This window comes from Eretmochelys imbricata, chromosome 5 (genome assembly GCF_965152235.1).
Source record: "Eretmochelys imbricata isolate rEreImb1 chromosome 5, rEreImb1.hap1, whole genome shotgun sequence".
Taxonomy (NCBI): Eukaryota; Metazoa; Chordata; order Testudines; family Cheloniidae; genus Eretmochelys; species Eretmochelys imbricata.
The window spans coordinates 21,191,305-21,214,763 of NC_135576.1; the positions used below are offsets into that span (position 1 = coordinate 21,191,305).

General features: G+C 45.3%; 1 protein-coding gene across 7 annotated transcripts in view; it reads left to right on the plus strand.

The window, feature by feature from the left end:
- The first annotated feature begins 1,023 nt into the window (after nucleotides 1–1,023).
- NEDD4L (NEDD4 like E3 ubiquitin protein ligase) overlaps nucleotides 1,024–23,459 on the plus strand; it is a 363,163-nt gene continuing 340,727 nt past the window's right edge. For all 7 annotated transcript variants that reach the window (XM_077816704.1, XM_077816707.1, XM_077816708.1 and 4 more), the window contains exon 1: nucleotides 1,024–1,189. In XM_077816704.1, coding sequence (XP_077672830.1) covers nucleotides 1,142–1,189 — 48 coding nt within the window. In that variant the 5' untranslated portion in view covers nucleotides 1,024–1,141. The remainder of the gene's footprint in view (nucleotides 1,190–23,459) is intronic.

The following is a 23,459-nucleotide window of genomic DNA, read 5'->3' on the forward strand; positions in this document are numbered from 1 at the left end:
AAACATTTCCCCCTCCTTTGTTTGCAACCCAAACACTGCTGCACAGGAGAAGAGGGTGAAACTAACTTCTTCATAAATAAACTCACTAGCTTGTTTGAGAGAACTGTACACAGGAACCAAGGAGCATAAACAACCAACAGCCAGCCAGGTTTTTACAGTCCTTTCAGTCGGAATAATCTCAGGCAAGCTAAGTGAGGACATTTATTCTTTATTATTTTTTACATCAGATTGTTAACCTGTCAGTGTCCGTTTAATTTTATGGAGGCAATTGCACATCTCGGCCACTGAGAGTCTCCCTTCCCCTTTGTCTCCCAGAGAAACTTAGGCGGAGTGGAAGCCCAGATAGAGGGAGTGGGGAATAGAGGGGACAACACAAAGCCATCTCAGCACTGGGGATATGAACCAAAAGCGCTAGACAAAGAGCAAAGGGGTGGCAAGAGTCTGATCAGAGCGGCCCATTGGGAACCAGCCAAGGAGATTCCTCCACCTCTCCGGCAGCAGCCTCCCCACACAGCCAGGGGAGCGTTACAGTCAGTCCCCCTCGCCCTGCCACTCTCCCCTCCTTCCCCCCTTCCTTTAATTTCCAAAAACTGCTACCAAAAAGGGGGTGGGGGAAGCCAACAAATCAACCCAACTTGGCGGTTTTACGCCCCTACCGATCGCGTCTTTGATTGGGCGGGTCAGGCTCTTTCCCCGCCCCAGTGGGCTGTGGCGGCGGCGGGGTCTCCCTGCTGCTGGGAAGCGACTGGAGCTTGGCTGGGGTTTGTGTGAGCGGGGCGGTGGCCTGGCGAGGCGGCGGCAGCAGGGGCGCGGGGAGCAGAGAAGGGGCAGGATCGGTGCAACGGCCGCTACCGAGCCAGCGCGGAGCTGAGCAGCAGCAGCAGCGAGAGCGGGGCTCGGGGCTGCCGCCTCTCGTTCCCGCCCACCAGGCAGCAGCTGCGGGAGTGCCCGCCCCGGCCCCCCGTCTGCAGGGAGCACCCTGCCCTGGGGGAGGTGCGGGGCTTACCTGGATTTACTTGCCCGCCCGCATCGGCGGGGCAGTGCCCTCTGCCAGCGAGCCCTGCCCGTGCACGGCCGGAGAAAGGGCTGCCCGGCTTTCGCTCCCTCCTCTGCCGAGCGGGGCGCTCGCCCAGCGGGACCCATGGCGAGCGGGGCTGTGGAGCCGGTCTACGGACTTTCTGAAGACGAAGTAAGTCGCTGGGGCTTGTGACACTTTACTTCCCCCGCGCCCCATTCCCGGCCGCGGTCCCAGCCCGCGGCTCGGAGGGGCCCGGCAGGAACGCCCTTGCGCCGGCCCCGGGGCTGCCGCTGCCCTGCGCCGGGCTGCCCGCAGAGGGCTGGCGGGGAGGAAGCTGTAATCCGGCTCGCGGACACCCGGCCGGGAAAGGCGCTCGCGCGGCGGCAGCCCCCAGACCCCCTCCCGCGGGCCCCTCCCCCCCGCAAGCAGCAGAGCCCCGCTCCCCGCCTGCAGCGTCCCTGGCTCCGGGGAGAGCCCCAGCGCCTCCGCCCCGCTCCCTTAATGGCGAGGGTCGGGCAGGGAGACGGAGCGTAGCCTCCCAGCCGTTGCCGCTGGCCCCCGGTGAGGCGGGGCGGCGCTGGGCTGAGGAGCCCTTCTCCGCCCGCTGCCGGCAGGTGCTGTGAGGCCGGGGGCAGGGCGCCCCTGGGCCACGGTCTCTGCCGAAGGGCTCGGAGGCGGTAACCCGCTGGGCCCTCGCGGCACGGTCCCCGGCTTGGGTCCCCGCGGGCAGCCCATTGCACCGCGGGTGGGAACGCCGGGAGCTCCGGTGTGTGGGAGCCGCGGGGCGGCGACTGCGCAACCCGTGCTGCATTACTCAGCACGCAGGTATTTCCTAGCCCGGTGAACGGGCTGAGCTGCCGGCAGCGGCCGCCTCGCTGGGGTTCCCCTTCCTCCCCGCCCACCCTTTGGGGAGGGAGCGTGAGGGCTGCGTGGGGTTTGACAACGGCATGGCCGGGGGCTGGCGGAGCCATTGTCAGCCTCCGCGCTGGGTCTGAGCGGGGTTCCGGGGACGTGCCGGGCGTTGTGTGCCGACTGCTGCTTCTGGCTGTGTCAGAGCAACTGGTATGTCCGCAAGTGTGACTGTAGGTCGCCGGGCACACCCTGTGTGTGTGTGTGTGTGTGTGTGTAATATCGATGTACATAATAATGGATGTGTGAGGTGCCTATGTAAATGATCGTTATCTGGCAGGGAGGCCATCGTTCAGAGAGAGTTTTATTTTTAAATCTGTAGAGCCTTCAGTCTGCTCTCCTGCGAAGAACTACACCAAGTGCTCTTGCATAAAGCCCATGACTGTTAACTGTTTAGATCCAAAGAGCAGGCGGTGTCTTATTTTACCTACACACTTACCATGTACGTATGCATTGTCTTCAACTCCTGCGCTCTCGGTTTGTTGCCTTGACTCTTCAGGGCAAGGTCTGCCTCTGCTTGTGTGGCACCTAACACAGTGGGGCCCTGATCCTGACGGCCTCCTGAGTGCTGTGTACCGTATAATTCTGTACAGCAGGGCCCCTGTATTTTTATTTGTCTGTAAGGACATGGGGCATTGGCACTACATACCTGATATCTTGGACGTTTCAGTTCTGTTGTACAGACACTCTTTATGCCACTGTAGTGTCACCTAGGCCTGCCTTGTTCTTCTTCTCTTATCTGATCTTTCACCTTGTCAGTAGAAAGGAGGCCGTGTCCCCCAGAAAGTGGCAAGATGCAGACATTTGGGAACAAAGAACTAGGCTTCAGACTGAGGTATTGTAGGTGGAAAGACAGCTGCTGCTCCCAAGTCTTACTTAAGGTCTCTCTGAACGCACTGTGTAGGAATACAAATTGCTGAGGGGCTAAATACATTTTGTTATATATAATGAATGAGACTAGATGTTTGGGTTGCATGCAAAGTGTTTTATATCTGGGAGCTAGTGTCAAAGTCAACTTTGTGTTTAATGGTGAATGGAGATGGAGCGTGATTGTCTTATCAGTCCTGCTGGTTAGCCAAATTATGCAGTGTATGCCAGTTTTATTAACTAGTGTCTTGTGTAGAAACATGGGTGGTGCTAACAATTTGAACCTTTGCAGACAGAATAGTCCATTCTACTGTGTCTGATTGGAGACTGCATTGTTGGGATGCTGTGTGTGGCAAAGAATAGTTACCTTTGGTCAGTATGCATAGTGGTCAATATAACAAATACCCAAACAAAGGTGACGTTCTATTTATAAACTCTTCCAATTTCATATATCTTCTTAGGGTCAACTTTAATGCTGCCACAGGCCAGCATCTAGATAACCAAGGAAATAGCTAGTAGCTATGATTGAGTGTAAATGCTGTTGAACTACTCCAGTCCTTATTAACATTGACTGTTGTACTCAAATTGAATCAAATCTAGGTGACTACATTATTGAATTCAAACTAGATAGGATCCTTTGTGTGTGGGTGTTGGTGTGTTGAGGATTGTTTCGTTTATAAAGCTGTGAAAGCGAACAGATACAAACAAGTTTTGTACAAACGTGGGGAAGAGAGAATGCATTAGAGGGGGTTTAGCTGTTCAAATGATTAAGATGAAGACAAAATTAGACTCTCTCTGCAATTCCTTTCCTCCTTCATCTGGCTTTATAAACCTTCTTCATGTACTCTTCAAAAGCAATCTTGGCTATATGTGAATCCTCAGGAACAAAATACAGCGGAAGCTCAATCTAAAGAACTCTCAGCACTCTCTCCTTATTTTATTGACTGGGATCATCTGAAGGCTTCTGATGTCACCCAAGCGGATCAGATAACTAGGATTCTATTGTAGTATAAACTGTAAAAGGCTCAGAATCCTGCACTGACATAGGCCTGTTACTGTAATGCTTGAGGGCTTTAATAAGTTGAGGAAACAACTAGGACAACTGCTGTATCTGCAATACTTTGCCACTTTGTGGAGGTTTGGGGCATTCGTGTCTCAGAAGATCCTAGCAAATGTATAGCTGTCAAGAGAGCCCAGGTCTAGGAACTACCATGCTGCTTTCAGAAGAGATGGATGAATAGTGACCATTTAATTCTGTGGGTTTTCTTTTTCTTGTTGTGTGAGAGAGAGCTTTTTCCTTTTGATACTTGTGCTTGTAAAAGGTGTTGGATTTGGCCTATACAGTGACAGTGCAGGCTTTCCATTCTGCTCCACCTGACAGGTTTCAGAGTGGTAGCCGTGTTAGTCCGTATCAGCCAAAAAAAAATGAGGCGTACTTGTGACGCCTTAGAGACTAACAAATTTATCTGAGCATAAGCTTTCGTGGGTTAAAGCCCACTTCATCAGATGCATGCAGTGGAAAATACAGTAGGAAGAGAGATCTACAGAGAACATGGAAAAAATGGGGGTTGCCATGACAACTCTAACATGAGTAATCGATTTAAGGTGGGCTATTATCAGCAGGAGGAAAAAAAACTTTATTACAACACAAGTTTTTTTCCTCCGGCTGATAATAGCCCATGATAATAGCTGATAATAGCCCACCTTGTTAGAGTTGGTATGGCAACCCCCATTTTTTTCATGTTTTCTGTGTGTGTGTATAATCACACACACACCCCTACTGTATTTTCCACTGCATGCATCCGATGAAGTGGGCTTTAGCCCACGAAAGCTTATGCTCAAATGAATGTTAGTCTCTAAGGTGCCACAAGTCCTCCTTTTTCTTTTTGCTGATACAGACTAACACGTCTACCACTCTGAAATATGTCAAGTAAGTATGTGTTAAATAGATAGGTGCTTGAAACCCAAGCTAATAACTAAACAAACCTCTGTGGCACTGCAACATTTTTGAATAGGCAATGATACTGCATTTAGAAATGAAACCAGACAACTTTAAAATGTTATGGGAAGTGATACTAGTTGACTATATATGTATTTTAAAGTCTGAAACTTCGAATTAGAGCAAATTTAATAAGTCATGCTGAAATTTTAGGTGACTTCTATGATGGATTTGATGCACTGTTAACAATAAATATAGCTCCTATAACTCTCTCTCTGGTGATAGATTGTACCACGGACGATGCAAGTGGGAAGCGAGGTTAGCTTTTTGCATGTTATGTTTGGCTGTTCCTGATGGAGTTCTATTGTTCTGGAGCAGTCTCCCTTGCGAAACCACGTGCCTGTGCTGTAGAGCATCATTCGTATTGCTAACAAATGTGAACTACACAGGTTTCAATGGGATTATGGGAAGTAGTCTGTAAAATTCCAAAAGAAGAAACTATTACAGCTGGTTTCTTAAATGTATTTAACGTAGGCTACCATCACTGTCTCCCTTGGATCCTGAGAACTTCTTGTCTTTTCTCTTTCTGTGGCTGATACTGGAACAGCAGTTTTGCTTTAAATTCCTAGTTTTGCTTCCTCGAATATATTTGCTTACTCCTACTCCAAAGGTGAATTTCTCCACCCCTCTGGTCCCATGTCCCTTCCTTGTTTTTGAGAGGGTCAGGCGCACGTGAGAGTTGGGAGATTTTTTTTTTGATGCAGTAAAGGAAAAATCAGAACTGGTTGTGGAGTAAGTGTGTATAATTTTGTGTGTGCGCTTTTAGAGACGAGTCTGAATCAAAGCCAGATGCGAACATCCTGGAGGTTCGGCTCAAGATCTGAACTCTTCAGTGTAGGTTCATCACTCCCTGATCTTTTTAAAAACCGAGACTCTAACTTGGATTTTGTGTGGGGTTTTCAAAACTGCCTAAGTCACTTAGTGCTTTTGAAAATCCCTTTCTTAATTCATGTTGAGGTGAGAAAACACCTAACCTATTGGAAGATTTTCTGTCTCAAAATTTTTAAGTCACATATGTAATCTCTTGAAAATATAAAAAATAATCAGACACTTATCTGTGATTTGTCTTCCTACCTTTTCTGAATAGTCTATGATAAAACAAGTTATGAAGTTAGTCATGACACAAACAATATGCTAATGATGAGCAACTGAAAACATAATTGCACAACAGTTAATTTTTCTGTCTTTAAACAAGCATTAAGGATTTCAGTGGAAGATCTTCTAAACCTTTTTTGATTTCTCTTTGTGATACTAGATTCCTAACACAGTGTCTAATAACCTTTTACCAGATATGATATGTAAAATTCTATATTCAGATTACAAAGTTGAGATAAAGAACCATTCTTTCTTTGAAGATAAAGTGTAAAGAAGTGTTTTAGGTTGAATCTGTCGGGTATACTGCTATTAAACCCTTTTGTGGGGCACAGTAATGCATTAGTGATGAAATGAGGCCAGTAAAAATTCTCACAAGCCAGTCAAAATGTTCTTTAAACCTAGTGAGTTTTGTCATTTATCATTGAATATTTACGGGGGCAGATCCTCAGCTGGTATAAATTTCCATTGAAATATGAATAAGCCATTGAAAAGCCATAACTATTTACATCAGTTGAGGATCTTCCCAATGGTGTTTAGAGATTGATGAGAATTGATGTTTGTTTCCTGTTGTCAATAGGCTGCCTTCACGATGTGGCTAAAATTAATGATAATCTGCTATAGAGATTGGCAGCCTAGCTTGCGATCCTAAAAACAGGGATGCTTGTTTATTACACAAATATAGTAAGCTTTTTTAAAAAGCTGTGTACAGCTTTTTTTATATATATATTTAAACAGCATCTTTGTAATATTTGTCAACTGTTTTGCATAGTAAAACATTGAAATGCCATTCTGCTGAAAGAAACCTTTTTTTTTTTTTTTTTTAAAAAAAAGAGAACATGAATCATAGAATATCAGGGTTGGAAGGGACCTCAGGAGGTCATCTAGTCCAACCCCCTGCTCAAAAGCAGGACCCATACCCAATTAAATCATCCCAGCCAGGGCTTTGTCAAGCCTGACCTTAAAAACTTCTAAGGAAGGAGATTCCACCACCTCCCTAGGCAACGCATTCCAGTGTTTCACCACCCTCCTAGTGAAAAAGTTTTTCCTAATATCCAACCTAAACCTCCCCCACTGCAACTTGAGACCATTACTCCTTGTCCTGTCCTCTTCCACCACTGAGAATAGTCTAGAACCATCCTCTCTGGAACCACCTCTCAGGTAGTTGAAAGCAGCTATCAAATCCCCCCTCATTCTTCTCTTCTGCAGACTAAACAATCCCAGTTCCCTCAGCCTCTCCTCATAAATCATGTGTTCCAGACCCCTAATCATTTTTGTTGCCCTTCGCTGGACTTCTCCAATTTATCCACATCCTACTTGTAGTGTGGGGCCCAAAACTGGACACAGTACTCCAGATGAGGCCTCACCAATGTCAAATAGAGGGGAACGATCACGTCCCTCGATCTGCTCGCTATGCCCCTACTTATACATCCCAAAATGCCATTGGCCTTCTTGGCAACAAGGGCACACTGCTGGCTCATATCCAGCTTCTCGTCCACTGTCACCCCTAGGTCCTTTTCCGCAGAACTGCTGCCTAGCCATTCGGTCCCTAGTCTGTAGCTGTGCATTGGGTTCTTCCGTCCTAAGTGCAGGACCCTGCACTTATCCTTATTGAACCTCATCAGATTTCTTTTGGCCCAATCCTCCAATTTGTCTAGGTCCCTTTGTATCCTATCTCTGCCCTCCAGCGTATCTACCACTCCTCCCAGTTTAGTATCATCCGCAAATTTGCTGAGAGTGTAATCCTCACCATCCTCCAGATCGTTTATGAAGATATTGAACAAAACCGGCCCCAGGACCGACCCCTGGGGCACTCCACTTGACACCGGCTGCCAACTAGACATGGAGCCATTGATCACTACCCATTGAGCCCGACAATCTAGCCAACTTTCTACCCACCTTATAGTGCATTCATCCAGCCCATACTTCTTTAACTTGCTGACAAGAATACTGTGGGAGACTGTGTCAAAAGCTTTGCTAAAGTCAAGAAACAATACATCCACTGCTTTCCCTTCATCCACAGAACCAGTAATCTCACCATAGAAGGCAATTAGATTAGTCAGGCATGACTTGCCCTTGGTGAATCCATGCTGACTGTTCCTGATCACTTTCCTCTCGTCTAAGTGCTTCAGGATTGATTCTTTGAGGACCTCCTCCATGATTTTTCCGGGGACTGAAGTGAGGCTGACTGGCCTGTAGTTCCCAGGATCCTCCTCCTTCCCTTTTTTAAAGATTGGCACTACATTAGCCTTTTTCCAGTCATCCGGGACTTCCCCCGTTCGCCACGAGTTTTCAAAGATAATGGCCAATGGCTCTGCAATCACAGCTGCCAATTCCTTCAGCACTCTCGGATGCAACGCGTCCGGCCCCTTGGACTTGTGCACGTCCAGCTTTTCTAAATAGTCCCTAACCACCTCTATCTCCACAGAGGGCTGGCCATCTCTTCCCCATTTTGTGATGCCCAGCGCAGCAGTCTGGGAGCTGACCTTGTTCACGAAGACAGAGGCAAGAAAAGCATTGAGTACATTAGCTTTTTCCACATCCTCTGTCACTAGGTTGCCTCCCTCATTCATTAAGGGGCCCACACTTTCCTTGGCTTTCTTCTTGTTGTCAACATACCTGAAGAAACCCTTCTTGTTACTCTTAACATCTCTTGCTAGCTGCAGCTCCAGGTGCGATTTGGCCCTCCTAATTTCATTCCTACATGCCCGAGCAATATTTTTATACTCTTCCCTGGTCATATGTCCAACCTTCCACTTCTTGTAAGCTTCTTTTTTATGCTTAAGATCTGCTAGGATTTCACCGTTAAGCCAAGCTGGTCGCCTGCCATATTTACTATTCTTTCGACCCATCGGGATGGTTTGTCCCTGTAACCTCAACAGGGATTCCTTGAAATACAGCCAGCTCTCCTGGACTCCTTTCCCCTTCATGTTAGTCCCCCAGGGGATCCTACCCATCCGTTCCCTGAGGGAGTCGAAATCTGCTTTCCTGAAGTCCAGGGTCCGTATCCTGCTGCTTACCTTTCTTCCCTGTGTCAGGATCCTGAACTCAACCAACTCATGGTCACTGCCTCCCAGATTCCCATCCACTTTTGCTTCCCCTACTAATTCTTCCCGGTTTGTGAGCACAAGGTCAAGAAAAGCTCCCCCCCTAGTTGGCTCCTCTAGCACTTGCACCAGGAAATTGTCCCCTACGCTTTCCAAAAACTTCCTGGATTGTCTATGCACCGCTGTACTGCTCTCCCAGCAGATATCAGGAAAATTAAAGTCACCCATGAGAACCAGGGCATGCGATCTAGTAGCTACCGCGAGCTGCTGGAAGAAAGCCTCATCCACCTCATCCCCCTGGTCCGGTGGTCTATAGCAGACTCCCACCACTACATCACTCCTGTTGCTCACACTTCTAAACTTAATCCAGAGACACTCAGGTTTTTCTGCAGTTTCGTACCGGAGCTCTGAGCAGTCATACTGCTCCCTTACATACAGTGCTACTCCCCCACCTTTTCTGCCCTGCCTGTCCTTCCTGAACAGTTTATTACCATCCATGACAGTACTCCAGTCATGTGAGTTATCCCACCAAGTCTCTGTTATTCCAATCACGTCATAATTCCTTGACATCACCAGGACCTCCAGTTCTCCCTGCTTGTTTCCAAGGCTTTGTGCATTCATATATAAGCACTTGAGATAACCTGCTGATCGCCCCTCATTCTCAGTATGAGGCAGGAGCCCTCCCCTCACAGACATTCCTGCCTGTACTTCCTCCCGGTATCCCGCTTTCCCTCTTACCTCAGGGCTTTAGTCTCCTTCCCCCTGTGAACCTAGTTTAAAGCCCTCCTCACTAGGTTAGCCAGCCTGCTCGCAAAGATGCTCTTCCCTCTCTTCGTAAGGTGAAGCCCGTCTCTGCCCAGCACTCCTCCTTCATGGAACACCATCCCATGGTCAAAGAATCCAAAGCCTTCTCTCCGACACCACCTGCGTAGCCATTCGTTGACTTCCACTATTCGACGGTCCCTACCCAGGCCTTTTCCTTCCGCAGGGAGGGTGGACGAGAACATCACTTGCGCCTCAAACTCCTTTATCCTTCTTCCCAGAGCCACGTAGTCCGCAGTGATCCGCTCAAGGTCATTCTTGGCAGTATCATTTGGTGCCCACGTGGAGAAGCAGGAAGGGGTAGCGATCCGAGGGCTTGATGAGTCTCGGCAGTCTCTCCGTCACATCACGAATCTTAGCCCCCGGCAAGCAGCAGACTTCTCGGTTTTCCCGGTCAGGGCGGCAGATAGATGACTCAGTCCCCCAGAGTAGAGAGTCCCCGACCACCACCACCTGCCTCCTTCTCTTGAGAGTGGTGGTCGTGGAACCCCCCATCTCAGGACAGCGCATCTCATGCCTTCCAACCAGCAGAGTCTCCTTCTGCTTTCTCCCCCCAGACATATCATGTGGTCCACTCTCCGCAACGGTACCTGTGGAGAGAACATGAAAGCGGTTAGTTACCTGTGTCCGTGTTGCTGGAACACGGACATTCCCTGTTCTTCTTCTGGAGGTCACATGTTGCCAAGCTTCTTCACTGGCCTCTTGGCTCCGCTGTGCAACCTGCTCTAAATCTTTAGAGCTTTGTGCCCGTAGAAGCATATCCTGACTTTTGTCCAGAAAATCCTCCGTTTCTCGTATGCAACGTAGGGTCGTTATCTGTTATCTGTTATCGTTATCATGACTGGTGTGTACATATAACAAATGCAACAAACTGCTAAATAGCTGTTAAGATTTCACCATTATTAGGTAAGAAATGCAAAAGTTAGTGTTCACATGTTATTGGAACACTGGTGCTATATAATTATTCTGTGCTGTATTCAACAGTCTGTCTTATACACTTGCAGCATAAACACTAAAACAGACTATATAGCTGTGGCTTCCAAAGTAGCCGAAGGGATTTGGACACTTAATTACCATAGAAAGAATGGTATCCATATTCCACAGTAACTATAAAAATCTCACCATCACAGGTTAACTGGCCCCTTTAAAAGTGAGCATGGTCTAGTGCACCTATGACTGATCACCTGCTGCCTAGCTGGGCTTAAGGGAAAGTACCTGGGCCTGATAAAGGGGGAAGCAAGGAGAGGAAGCTATGGCACTTTACATTGACATAACCCATGTAGTGTAGACCAGTGGTTCTCAAAGCCGGTCCGCTGCTTGTTCAGGGAAGGGCTGCGGGAAGTGGCGCGGGCCAAGGGACATGCTGGCCGCCCTTCCCGCAGCCCCCATTGGCCTGGAGTGGCGAACCGCGGCCAGTGGGAGCTGCGATTGGCTGAAACTGCGGACGCGGCAGGTAAACAAACCGGTCCAGCCCGCCAGGGGCTTTCCATGAACAAGCGGTGGACCCACTTTGAGAACCACTGGTGTAGTCCATGTCTTAGAGGCTTCTGCTCTTGTCTGTTTGGAGTTGCTCTTCTGGTTAAGAGCACAGCAACTTGGCTGTATCTTTTCTATGCAAAATGATAGGACCTAATTGCAGTGGGAACAGTGACCCATAATTGAAAAATGGGCTGGAGGCTCTCTTCAAAATAAAGTAAACTACAAAAAAAGAAAACCAAAACATTTTAAGAGACAAAATATGGAAAATTCCACCTTGAGCCTGGGGCAAGTGCTAAGTATTTTGGAAAGTTATGAGTGTGCAAAGGTGGGGAGGTTGGTAACCTCTCTGAAATGTCACAGCCAATGCTCCTATTCTTAATTTACAGTCACTTGCAATTGTTGGAGATATGTACGATACGATACAAAAAAGCCAGTTGTGTTACTGTAACTGCATACCTATTCCTCCTCCCCACCTTGGGTACTGTACAGAGTTTTGATTAGTAAAACAGAGAACTGACACTTGCATCAAGATCTTGTGAAAAACAGCGGCTGCATTAGATGTTTGCATTTTATAAGCAAGTGGCATTGTTATGAGCGTCAAGGATGTAAGTAATTATATATGTGTGTGTGTTTTCTTGCTATGACAATAAAATTACTGGGTTGCAGTTGTCTGTGTAGTACAGTGATTTTGGATTTTTCTTTTTCTTTTTTTTTTTTTAACAAAGGCTTGCCTTTAACCCTGCTTTTAATGAGTAATAGGTATGTACTTTTTGTATTCGCAGCACTAGCAAATAAAATACTAGCTTAAAGTATTTAAAGTAGTATAGCGTTGTTGCATTAAAATGTGGGTTCTGTGGTCTAGCCAACCAGTGTCTTTCATGACAGTGGAAAATAGGCTTTCTTGACATTCTCTCTTGAACGCTGGCGAAGTATGGTGCTGGATGTGTCTCTGCAGTGATTTCTGTAATGCTACTGAGGGGCTTGCGAAAGAGAGCTTAGCTTCTCCATCTCTTCCCTTTTGTTTCTTGTACAGAATTGTTTCAAGCATCATTTCATGGACTGGCTGTTGGAGGGCACTGCCCAATGGTAGAATGAAAGTGATCACGTCCATCATTGTGCATCAGTAGTGCTGTCTTGAAAAAGACACTTTAGCCTCTTGTATAACATCCCAGCATAACTCTAGGGAGGCATCAGGCTTCTTGATATTATGAACATGGCTCTGTGAGGCTGTAGCTACTTAATAAGCCTGTGTATGCAGTTTTCTTTTTTTGAGCTGCTATAGCCGGTCAGACATTGAGTGAAATTTGGGTAGAGTTTTCAGAGGAGAAGCAATAGGGGTGGGCTTTCGGATGCTGGAAGAAGCAGCATCACACAGCCTGAGGAGGTGATTGGCATCTGCAAGTGTGAGGGCTTCACAGGGCATAGCCCCTGCCTCTTGTAGCCTGGATGCAGCTCCTCCTTGACTATAGACTATCTGTATTTCAGACTTGATGCATCTGCTCAAGGGAGCTGTGTCAGGGTTTGTGGGATAGGTGCAACAATCCACAGGTCTCGGCAACACTGTCACAGTGCTGCATCTGAAGCTAACCGATATATGCAACAACTATTCAGAGAGTCCTGGTGCAAGAAGAAATGGTGGAGTACTATCTAGTGTAGATGGAAACCTTGGATTTCAAGTGATCCACTAACATGAACTGCTTGGCTGATAACTGAAACCAGGTTTAGCACTTCTGACTGACTTAGATTAGAAGAAGATGGGAATTTAGTAAACTTGAGAACAGTAAAACCTCAGAGTTACAAACACCAGACTTATTAACTGACCAATCACACACCTCGTTCAGAACCAGAAGTATGCAATCAGGCAGCAGCAGAGACAAACAAAACCAGAAAACAGTACAGTACTGTGTTAAACGTAAACTGCTAAAAAAAAAAAAAAAAAAAAACGGGGAGGGGGAGCAGTATTTTTCTCTAGCATTGTAAAGTTTCAAAGCTGTATTAAGTCAATATTTGGTTGTGAACTTTTGAAAGAACAGCCATAATGTTGTGTTCAGAGTTCTGAATATTTCAGAGTTATGAACAAACTCCATTCCCGAGGTGTTCGTAACTCTGAGGTTCTACTGTAATACAGAACCCTTTGGGAGACGTAGGTTTAGGGCTTAAACAAGATTTGTAAGGGGTGTACACTGGGTTTTTTGGTAAGTACATTTGAAATCTCCTGCCCCCCAAACCATAGTGAGCTCTGGATACATGATACTTTGCATTGTAAGAGCTGGGGTGCAGTAATAAATTATAGGAGCAAAACCAGAGAGAGATTCTTATAACTTTTCAACAGAATCTTGACCCATTCATAGCTTGTGTGTTCTCTTTCTTGCAATCTATGGAGTAAATCCTACTAACTTTGATAAGTTGCTTTGCCTCTCTGGCTTTCATTCGTACTTCTTTTTAAATGTTAATTTTTAATGGCTTTGCGTAAGAAGATTTTATTACAGCAGCAAAACAAATGTCATCCGGTTGCCCTGTCCCATGTGAAAGAAACAAGTGCAATTCTGTAAACATTCCATTTCAAGAATGTGACTGTACACCAGGAAAGAGGAATACAGTTCTACTACTGGGCACTGCAACTCAGTTTAGTGTTTACCATCAGCTGGAATTAAGAAGTGTGTGTGGCTTTCAAAAGCCTTCAACCCACTGTCATGCTGACTTGGATATCATAGCTTTTTGATAATAAAAGTGAAGGTATGAATTTAAAACACTTCTTGTGCAGTAAATAAATAAATTAGCTGTGGAAATAAGTAAAATGTTGATAAGGAAGTACTGTCAAGTCTGACGTGCCCAGACTCTTATTTGGTGGGTGTGGAAGCTTTATTTAAAAAAAACAAAACAAAAATCCCACTTCTGATTTAAAATATAACATAAAACTCTCTGAACTGCTTTTCCCTCTAAAATGAGAGCTGCTACACAGAAACAGTTCTGACTGGGCAACAAATGCATTATATGTAATTGCAGTTTTCTCTCTGAGGTCTCTGTCTTGATTCTTATGAGCTGGCAGGATATGGCTACATGCCAGATTTGTGCTTTTAGAGATCAGGATTCTTGTACATTTTAAAATGCTACTGGTCATGAGAATGGAGGCAGGAAGTATGGAGGAGAGCACATGTGTTACTACTGCAAGCCAAAACAAAGCTGTTAAATTCATTTTTTATTTTTTATTTTTTTTGGGTCTTTGGATAGGTGTTCCTCCTTTTAGTCTTGTAATAAAGGGAAAAAGTTAATTTTCATTTTATTGGAATCATTCACACCAACTCACTGTGTCTTTATTAATATCCCCCCTCCCCCATGCAGGAACTTGTGTACAATCATTTCTTGGGGTTTGTTTTTGTTTTTTAAGCTTTGATAAAGTTCCAGTTCTAGGCTTGAGATAAACTAGCATATTTCCTGTACTCTATTATTTAGAAAATCAAAAATTGTTTCAATTGCACAGCTTCTACTGGACTTTAAAACTTCTTCTTATATATTATCACACTAAATAGCATCACAGGGTGTATGCAGGATAGTGAATAGGAATAAGACTTTTTTAAAGCCTGGGAATCTTCTCAGCAACAGAATGTGTTTGGTGGTTGTGTCATCAGAGAACTTAGATTCTGACCTATTGCAGTGATGCCAGGCTTGAGATAAATGGTATCAAGAGTATCTCTCTGTAAGGTCTGCTTTCTCTTTGTGCATGTGCAAGTGAAGCAGCAAAATTACCTTGACAAAATCTCTAAAGAACCTCTGCTTTCCACTTTGTTTCTCTGCTCATGCCTGTGTCGTGGTGGTGGTGTTGGGGTGGTAGGAAAGTAGAGAAAAACTAATCTCCAGGTAATAAAATGAAATGGGAAGATGAAGCCGTCAAAGATTGGGATTTGATTGCATTTATTCTGAGATCTATGGGAAAAAGTTTATTGCATTGGCTGAATATAAATAAGCAAACCCAACAATGGCAAACTGCTGGATGGGGCTGCGTGTTCTTTAATGTGTTCAATTATTTATCTCAATATTTATAAAACTGTAGAGGTACCTGTTCAAGGAATACATATATTAAGAATGAGCTAATTACTTTAACATCAAGATAATATATACTTTCATCTATTACAGGTTGGAGGAACATGCGAGTGGGGGGAACTACCTTTCACATGCCACAATATTTGGGTCCTAATAGTTTAGGAAGCTTAGGAAGATAGCTGTCACTTGTTTGCAAAAACTTATTTAATTTTCTTAGTGTGACCTTTTGATCAGAAGTCAATCCTGACACAGCGCAAGGGCAGGGCCTGCCTGAGAAACGCTCCGGTGCCCTGCCCCTCCATGTCAGGTGCACCAGGTGAGGGCAGGTAGGCTCAGCCTGACAGGATCCAAGTGTGGAGGGATTTAGTACGGGGGGGGGGGGATCCAGGTGTGGGGTGAGAGGGTTCGGGGGGGGGGGGGGGGGCTCAGTGTGGGGTCTGAGTGCCAGGAGATCTGGATGCAAAGGTGCTTGTTTGGGGGGAGGGTGTTCTAGATGCAGGGGCAATGGGACTCTGCAGGGGCCATCCAGGTGAAGGTGGTTGGGGCTCAGTGGGGTGGGGCTTTGGGTATGGGGGCTCGTCATGGTGGTCAAGATGTTGGGGGATGAGGCTTGTCAGGGTGGTGGTTCAAGTGTGGGGGGCTAAGCGGGGTTGCTCCTGGTGGAGGGGTGGGTCTGGATGTGGAGGGAGAGCTCAGCAGGGGTCTGGGTACAAGGGTGAGGGAGGATTCGGATGCAAGGGTTGGGGCTCGGGGGTGGGACTTTGTGGTGGAGGTTTGGGTGTGTGTGTGGGGGGTCTGGATGCCCAGGAGTTGGGCAAATAAGGGAGCATCTCCCTGCACAGTCATGAGTCTCCCTGCAGTTGAGGAGCAATGGGGTGGGGGAGGTTTCTGGGAGTGGGTCAGCCCTGGCCACTCCATACAGGGGAAGTGCACTCCTCCCCCATGCCCAGCCCAACCAGGACTAGCATTTGATCCTGGTGCAGGGTAGGAGCCAAGAGTCGGGGCACCTCCAGCCCTGGGTGAGGCTGGGGAGAGCTGGATGCAGGGGAGGGGGCTCTGGATACAGGAAGTAAGGCTTGGAGGTGTGTGGGGGCTCTGGGTATGGGGGGTGCTCGGATGCATGGGGTTGGGTCTGACCCAGCACCAGTCAGGGTATCCCCAGCAGTAATTTACCTTTTCTCCTGGTGCCCGAAATGATGCACCTGTACTGCTGGGGAGGTGCATGTGACTGCTCTTGCAGCTTCCCTTTGCTTCCCCATCAGAAGGTCATTTTTCAGTGGGGAAGCAAAGAAATCTGCAGGGCACATGAATTCTGCACATGTGCAGTGGTGCAGAATTCTCCCAGGAGCAATGTCCTATAGGGGTATGAGTTCTCTAGCAAAGAGAACTGGGAGAGCAATTGTGAATTTGTTCCCGATGCTCGGGGGCAGGGATCAAACAGGGCTGGCCTTAGGGAAAATAGGGCTCTGGACAAACTTCTATTTTGGTGGCCTCTGATCCTCCCCTATCCTCTCCAGGTTGCCCCTAGGCCATGGTTCCTTCCTGCCCTCCCCCCTCCCACCCCACCATTGCCCCAAGCTCCCTTCTGTGGCTTCGCACTCTGGGCCCACCCTGTTCCTTGCCTTTTGACTATAGCACCTTGGGCGGTCGCCCACCCAAAATGCCAGCCCTGGGAACAAAAGAAGCCCAGACTTTGACTCTATAGGGTACTTATATTGTTCACTTTTGCTGATTGGTGGTGTTGAGAGAGCAAATCTGGGCTTTGATGCAGTGGATGATGGAGTTAGGCAGTTACATAATTGGCTGCTCAAGACACATTGGCTGTTCCATGGAGTAATATATATATATATATATATATATATATATATATATATATAAATATTACTACTGGGGAACTCTCACTCAATACATGGATAACTAATAACTATTTTCAAGTAACTCTGCTTCAGTATTCTGGTTAGGTCAAGGTCTTGCTAAATCTTGGTTCACTGAATTAAATTATAGCTGTATTAAAAAAAATCTCAGCCAGTATTTGCTTGTTTGGACTCCACAAAATAATCTTTAAACTGACTTTTGGAATAAGAATCTTTAACAGAGCGCAAGACTTTCTGCAGTCACCGAGCCAACTCATGGTTGTAGTTTAACATAGTAAATTTAAATTGGACTGTATATATGGCTTGTTACATCTGTCAAATTTTTCAGTTTATTGGCTTGTAACTCAGTTCTTTGTTTCTAAGGGCTTGATTTGATGTAGTGTTGCTTAGTATTGTGGCCATTATGTAATAAATCAGTATATGGGGACGTGAGAAAAATATGCATTTTTTTATAGCACTTCAAATTTGAAGAGACATCTAACCAGAATCAAGATTAAAGGCAATAGAACCTCCCCCACAGTACTCCCTGTTCTTCCAAATAGGTGTTTACAGTGTGTACTGTAAAAAGAAAAGGAGTACTTGTGGCACCTTAGAGACTAACCAATTTATTTGAGCATGAGCTTTCGTGAGCTACAGCTCACTTCATCAGATGCATACCGTGGAAACTGCAGCAGACTTTATATATCTTTATTTTATATTATATTTATAATATTTTATTTTATATATATCTATACTTTAGTCTCTAAGGTGCCACAAGTACTCCTTTTCTTTTTGCGAATACAGACTAACACGGCTGTTACTCTGAAACCAGTGTGTACTGTAATACCCTGTTTGGGAGAATGGGGAGCTGTGTGGGGGAGATGGTTGCATTTAGATGCCTCTTCAAAAGGTAATGTGCTATAGTGAGTGAGTTGCTTAACTCCTTAAATTGTGCCCGGTGGATGTCATTGGTTTTAGATAGCAACGAACGCTTGGAAAATAAACGTAGGATCTTGGGCCAGTTAGCTTTCCAGCAGCCTGGAACTGAGGGCCATAAGTGTCCTCTGTCTGGTGAACTTTAAGGTATTTTTTTAAAATGCCAAATTATCAGGGCTGTGTAACTACAGCTGATTCTTGGATTGCTCTATTGCCTCTTGCTGGAAAACCATAACTTAAATAAATCCTATTTTACTTATATCTTACATAGCACAATAGTATATGACACTGCATTATGAAGGTGCAATGCTACAAAATAAAAACCCAGAAGAGCCTTCCAGTATAACCTCAGTAAGACCAGTGATGGACCTACTCACTTGTTTTGGCAGTACAGTTACGTATCCTGATCTATGGAAGCTTCTGCAAGTGCACTCCTCCACCTCCTTGTACTGTAATCAAGAGAAGGTTTCACTAGCTGTGGCAAAAGTCATTGCCTGTGGTCACAAGGGAAAAGAGAGACCATAATTGTCTCTTGCTTGGTGAGAAAAGAGTTGTCCTTTTCCTACTTCGAAAAGACCGTATTTCAGGATTCTAGAATCTGGCACGTCCTAGATACTTGTCATGATGACCCAGCTAAGGCTTGCATTTATCATTAACTTGTGCGCCCCCTCCTCCTTTTTTTTTTTTTTTTTGGCCAATGTATTTCTGGGGTGGGGAAAAAAGGGAACATGTTCCGTCAGTGACTGCTGGGAAGTCCAACTGGCAGACTGGCTACATTGATTGCACAACCTGGAACAGTGCATTGCCCTGGAAACCCACCAACAGCATAACAGGTCCCACATGAAATTCCCAACTCCGGCTGCTGCCCAGGAGAAGATTAGTAACTACCCGAGGTAACAATCATTCATTCATGGGACAGTTATCATTATTTTAAAAAAAAAAAATTGGCTCTTCTTTGGCCTGGTCTGGTATTGTGTTTGGAAGAGCTCCTTTATGGTTCCTTAGCAGGCACTGTGCTCCTATTTTGCTGATGAGTAATAACCATTCACTGTGAAATATTTTACCATATGCCAGACCTGTATGAAAAGTTGTGGTCTCTCTTGCCACAACTACCTTTTCTAAAGGGAGCAGGTATGAGCACGTTTTGGTTTGTTTGTGTATATGAGTCCACCAGCTTTTATCCAGTATTCTTTTCCCGTCAATCCACGTCTAATTGGAAAATATTAAGTGTGTTTTAGCTAAAATGAGATCTTGAACAACTATGCTATTAGAAAAAGTGTGAACGATTGAGTGTGACAGACAGGAATCTTAAGAATCAGTGAGGCATGAGCCTGTACTAAAATGTAAATGAAAATATCCATAAAAACCTCCATAGTATAAAGAAATTTAAGTGTGTGGTTTCCAAGGCAAGCATAATTCAGCTCTTTTGTACATTATGGTACTAAAGTTAATGTCAACTTTATAACATTAACTTTAATCCCATAATGTGCAAAAGAGCTGAATTGTGGTTGCCTTACCCATAATTCACCTGTTTCCACTCCACTGGTGGTAGTAATGGTGGAACTGTAGTGCAGACAGGACTCAGGTCTTTTTACCACACCTTATCCTACAGTCCTGGTGCCTCAGCAAATGTGCTCCATCGTTCCTAATATGGCATCCCATTCTTCTTGGATGCTAACTATTTATTTGTTTTAACCCTGACTGTTAATATTGACCCACTGTATTCTCTGTGCTTGTTTTAATGCCTGTTGTTTCAACTGCTGAACAACAGTAATCCCAGCCTTCCCTGCCGTCATACTTCTAACAGTGGGGCTTTTTAAGGAGTCACAAGTCAATATGCACTGTAATTAAACTACTCTTCCCATCCTCCTTGCTATCAATTGATTGGCTTGGCAGTTATGTGCAGAACACCCTCACTTGAGGACATTTTGCAGACAGCGATTTTTGTTGGTTAGGTCCCTCAAACTCATTGTACAGCTCCACCTCTGGGCTTTTCTCCTCAGACCACCAACACATTTACCATTTGGTGTTCGTATCCTTTGTGCTGTAAATAACTTACAACTGGATGCCTCAGTGGTGTAGGTAATCCCTTGAAAGCATTCTAGGGACTGCTTAAGTGTGTGTGCAGCAGACGAGGTGGGCGGGGGGTGGGGGGGAGGAGGGAAGTGTTAGGGTTGGATGAAAAGCAGAACTAAATGCCCAAACCTTAATTGGGTAACATAGGAAGTTTAAATGCAAATGTTAATTAAAATCCAGTTTCTTCAAATTGTCTGTAATTAGTTGTGAGCACCAGTAAACACTATGACCACAACCTTTTTTCTTCGTTTTATTTAAAAAAAACAACAACAAAAAAACCCAAGGAATACAGAAATTTCTCAGTATTAAAATTGCAGTGTTTGAAATGTGAAAGTGAAGGCTCCTGAATTAACAGTAACCCTTCCCTGCTGAGTCTGTATATTAAGAGAAGTATTTAATACAAATAGTGTGATTAAAGTACTGAATGTGTGAGTTAGCATTGCTGTGGAAACCTGAATTGTAACACTTCATTCCCATTTTTGCACGTATCAAACATTTGAAACATTATAAATGTAATGAACTTACTGTAAAGCTGATCTACAAAGGAATCTGCTTGAACCTTGTGCCAACTCTTCAAAGAAAATCCCAAAGTTATATATATTTTTAAATATCCTTCCTGTAATCTCGTTACACTAGAAATACCAGTTTTGTTATCTTTTGGAATCAACTCTTCTGACATCTCTGTGTTTCTTTGGAAGAACAGAAGAGGTAGTGGTCTTCTGACATCACAAGAGCCTGGTTGTTGATTTAACTGAGAATGGATGGGAGATCTAGGCTGATTTGTCTAAATTGGGTTTGTTTTGCTTACTGTTCTTGTTTAACACCTATTTAGCTCAAACTCCTGACAAAGGAGAAAAACCTCTTGTGAAATCATCAATCTCTCCAGAAGTCTGAGAGAGTTCCCACTGCTGTTCTCTGGTTAGCCAAAATGATTCCATCAAAAAAAGGGAAGATAAGACTTACGGGGTTAATCTCCATTGCCCCTGAGCACAGCTTCAGTATAGTGTTTGGGGGGAGGAGGAGGGAGGAAAGCTGCCAAGGAGCCAATTGCAGCTCCCTGACTCTGTCACCCAGCTCTGGCATAAGTTAAAACTGCAAGGGACAGCTTTTAATTTACGCTGCTGGTGGAAGCTGTCAGGGTTACCTCTGCTCCCTTTGTGGTCTCTGCAGTGCTTAATTTGTGCCAGAGCTTAGCCCTGGCAGTTCATAGCCCTGGCACCTTTTGGGGCTTGCTGGGTCAATTGTGAAAGTAAAAAATTGCTTGAACACCAGCTCTTCTTTCAATACAAATTAAGCACTGGGTCTCCGAGTACACTTCCTCGGAGTGTACACTCCCTCGTGCCTTTACCTATTTTGAGGTGAAATTCTACAGTTCTCCCACTCTTAGACCAGGCCCTGTGCTACGGTACCTTGTGTGTCAACCATGCTTATCCAATTGGTCTGACTGAGTTCTGGCACCTATGGTTCCTCCCATTGGGAGTCTGTGACCTGTGTATACAGGAATCAGACAGCCTTCTTAACCGAAGTATTGCCTACATAATAGTGGGAATGACCATTTAGAGCAAAACTTGTTTTAAACTAGGACAGACGTGTGTAGACTATCTATAGGCTTACCATCCCCTGATGGCAACCTAGGCTATGTCTACACGACAGATTACTTTGGTACAATTTATGTCGTAAGTTATACTGACCCAAGTGCTCGGAGAAGCTTTCCCGCCGACGTAGCTACCGCTTCTCGTGGAGGCAGGAGTTAAGCTGACTGTAATTCTCTTGTGTTCCCAGGACTTCTTGAATACATTGACGTGGCCCACAACAGCAAGCCTTGGGGAGTTAGCACTCTAAAAATAGCTGTGTAGACTGTTCTTGGGAGTTGTGGCTTGGATTCTGAAGCCTAGAGAGGGAGTGGGCTTCAGAATCAGGGCTCCAGCCAGAGCCACATCATCAAAGCACTGTGTGCACGGCTGTATTTTAAGAGCCCAAGTGTGTGCTCTGCTAGCCCAAGTGTGTGCTCTGCTAGCCCAAGTGTGTGCTCTGCTAGCCCAAGTGTGTCAACCCAGGATGAATTGTCCCTTAACAGTCCTCAGGTGTTTGCTGAGAAGTGGCTTATCTTGAGCCACTCTTTCTTTTCCTCCTTGTCTTTTCTAACAGCTCTGCATTAAATTAAACCATAATTTATGAACAATGGTTTATTAAGAATAAACTCTTCAACTGTGTACTAGAGTCGGTTGGTGTGAGGAAATGGCTTCAATTTTTAAGCCATGACTACCTTTTAAAAGCGTTCTCCAGTATCATAAAAAGACCATGACTTTCCCTCTAGGTCAGGGGTTCTCAATCTTTTTCCTTCTGAGGCCCCCAACGTGCTATTAAAAACTCCAGGGCAGGGGAAGCCTCAGAGCTCATGGTTTCAGCCCTGTGAGGGGCGCCAGGGCTCAGGCCGCTAGGCTTCAGCCCCATGGCCCCTTGAACTGGCTCTGCAGACCCCTGGTTGAGAACTGCTGTTCTAGGTCATGTCCCAGACAAATGGGAAGTGTGTGGTGATAGATAGATAGAGTGCAAAGAATGATCTGCATTATGCCATTAATTTTCCGAAAATCTCCCTCCAGAGATTGCAAATCTCATGTTCCACAAATGTCATACGTACCTGATACGTAGTGTTGTAGCTGTGTTGGCCCCAGTATATTAGAGGGACAAGGTGGATGAGGTAAAATATTGTATTGGACGAACTTGTGAAAGACGGGGTTTCAGGCTTACACAGCTCAAGCTTGTGTGTCTCAGCACCAGAAGTAGATCTAATAAGAGAGATTGCCTTACCCACCTTGTCTCTTTAAGTACCTGATAGACATGATTTAAGAAGGCGCCATGCTTGAAGTCAATGGAAGTGAAATTTTCAGGATTGGCTTGTTTCATTGTAGGGTTCCAATAAAGACTAGAGGAGGGAAGAGGGGAGAACTGTGGGGTGTTATCCCCTAAAATGTACTAAGAGCTAAACAATATGTAGAGACAGTGATTTCTAATGTGGTGACCAATCTCCCTGGGAGAATTCCTAACATCAGTAGGAAGAGGCCTACTTACATATTCCCATCAGAAAATGTCACTGCAAATAACTAAGATTTACATATCTAGACGCTCAATACGAATGCAAGACATGGCCATTTGGGCTGGCCACCACCTTTTAAAGTATTTACAGAGATTGTATTGGTTTCAGTAACCTTCAGGGGAAGGAATAAATTTCTGACTTTTGGGGGGTGGGGGAAAGGGAGAACTAGAAAGACAGTCCAAAGAGGTAACAAATATAAGATTGCATGTGGATATGCAGTGAA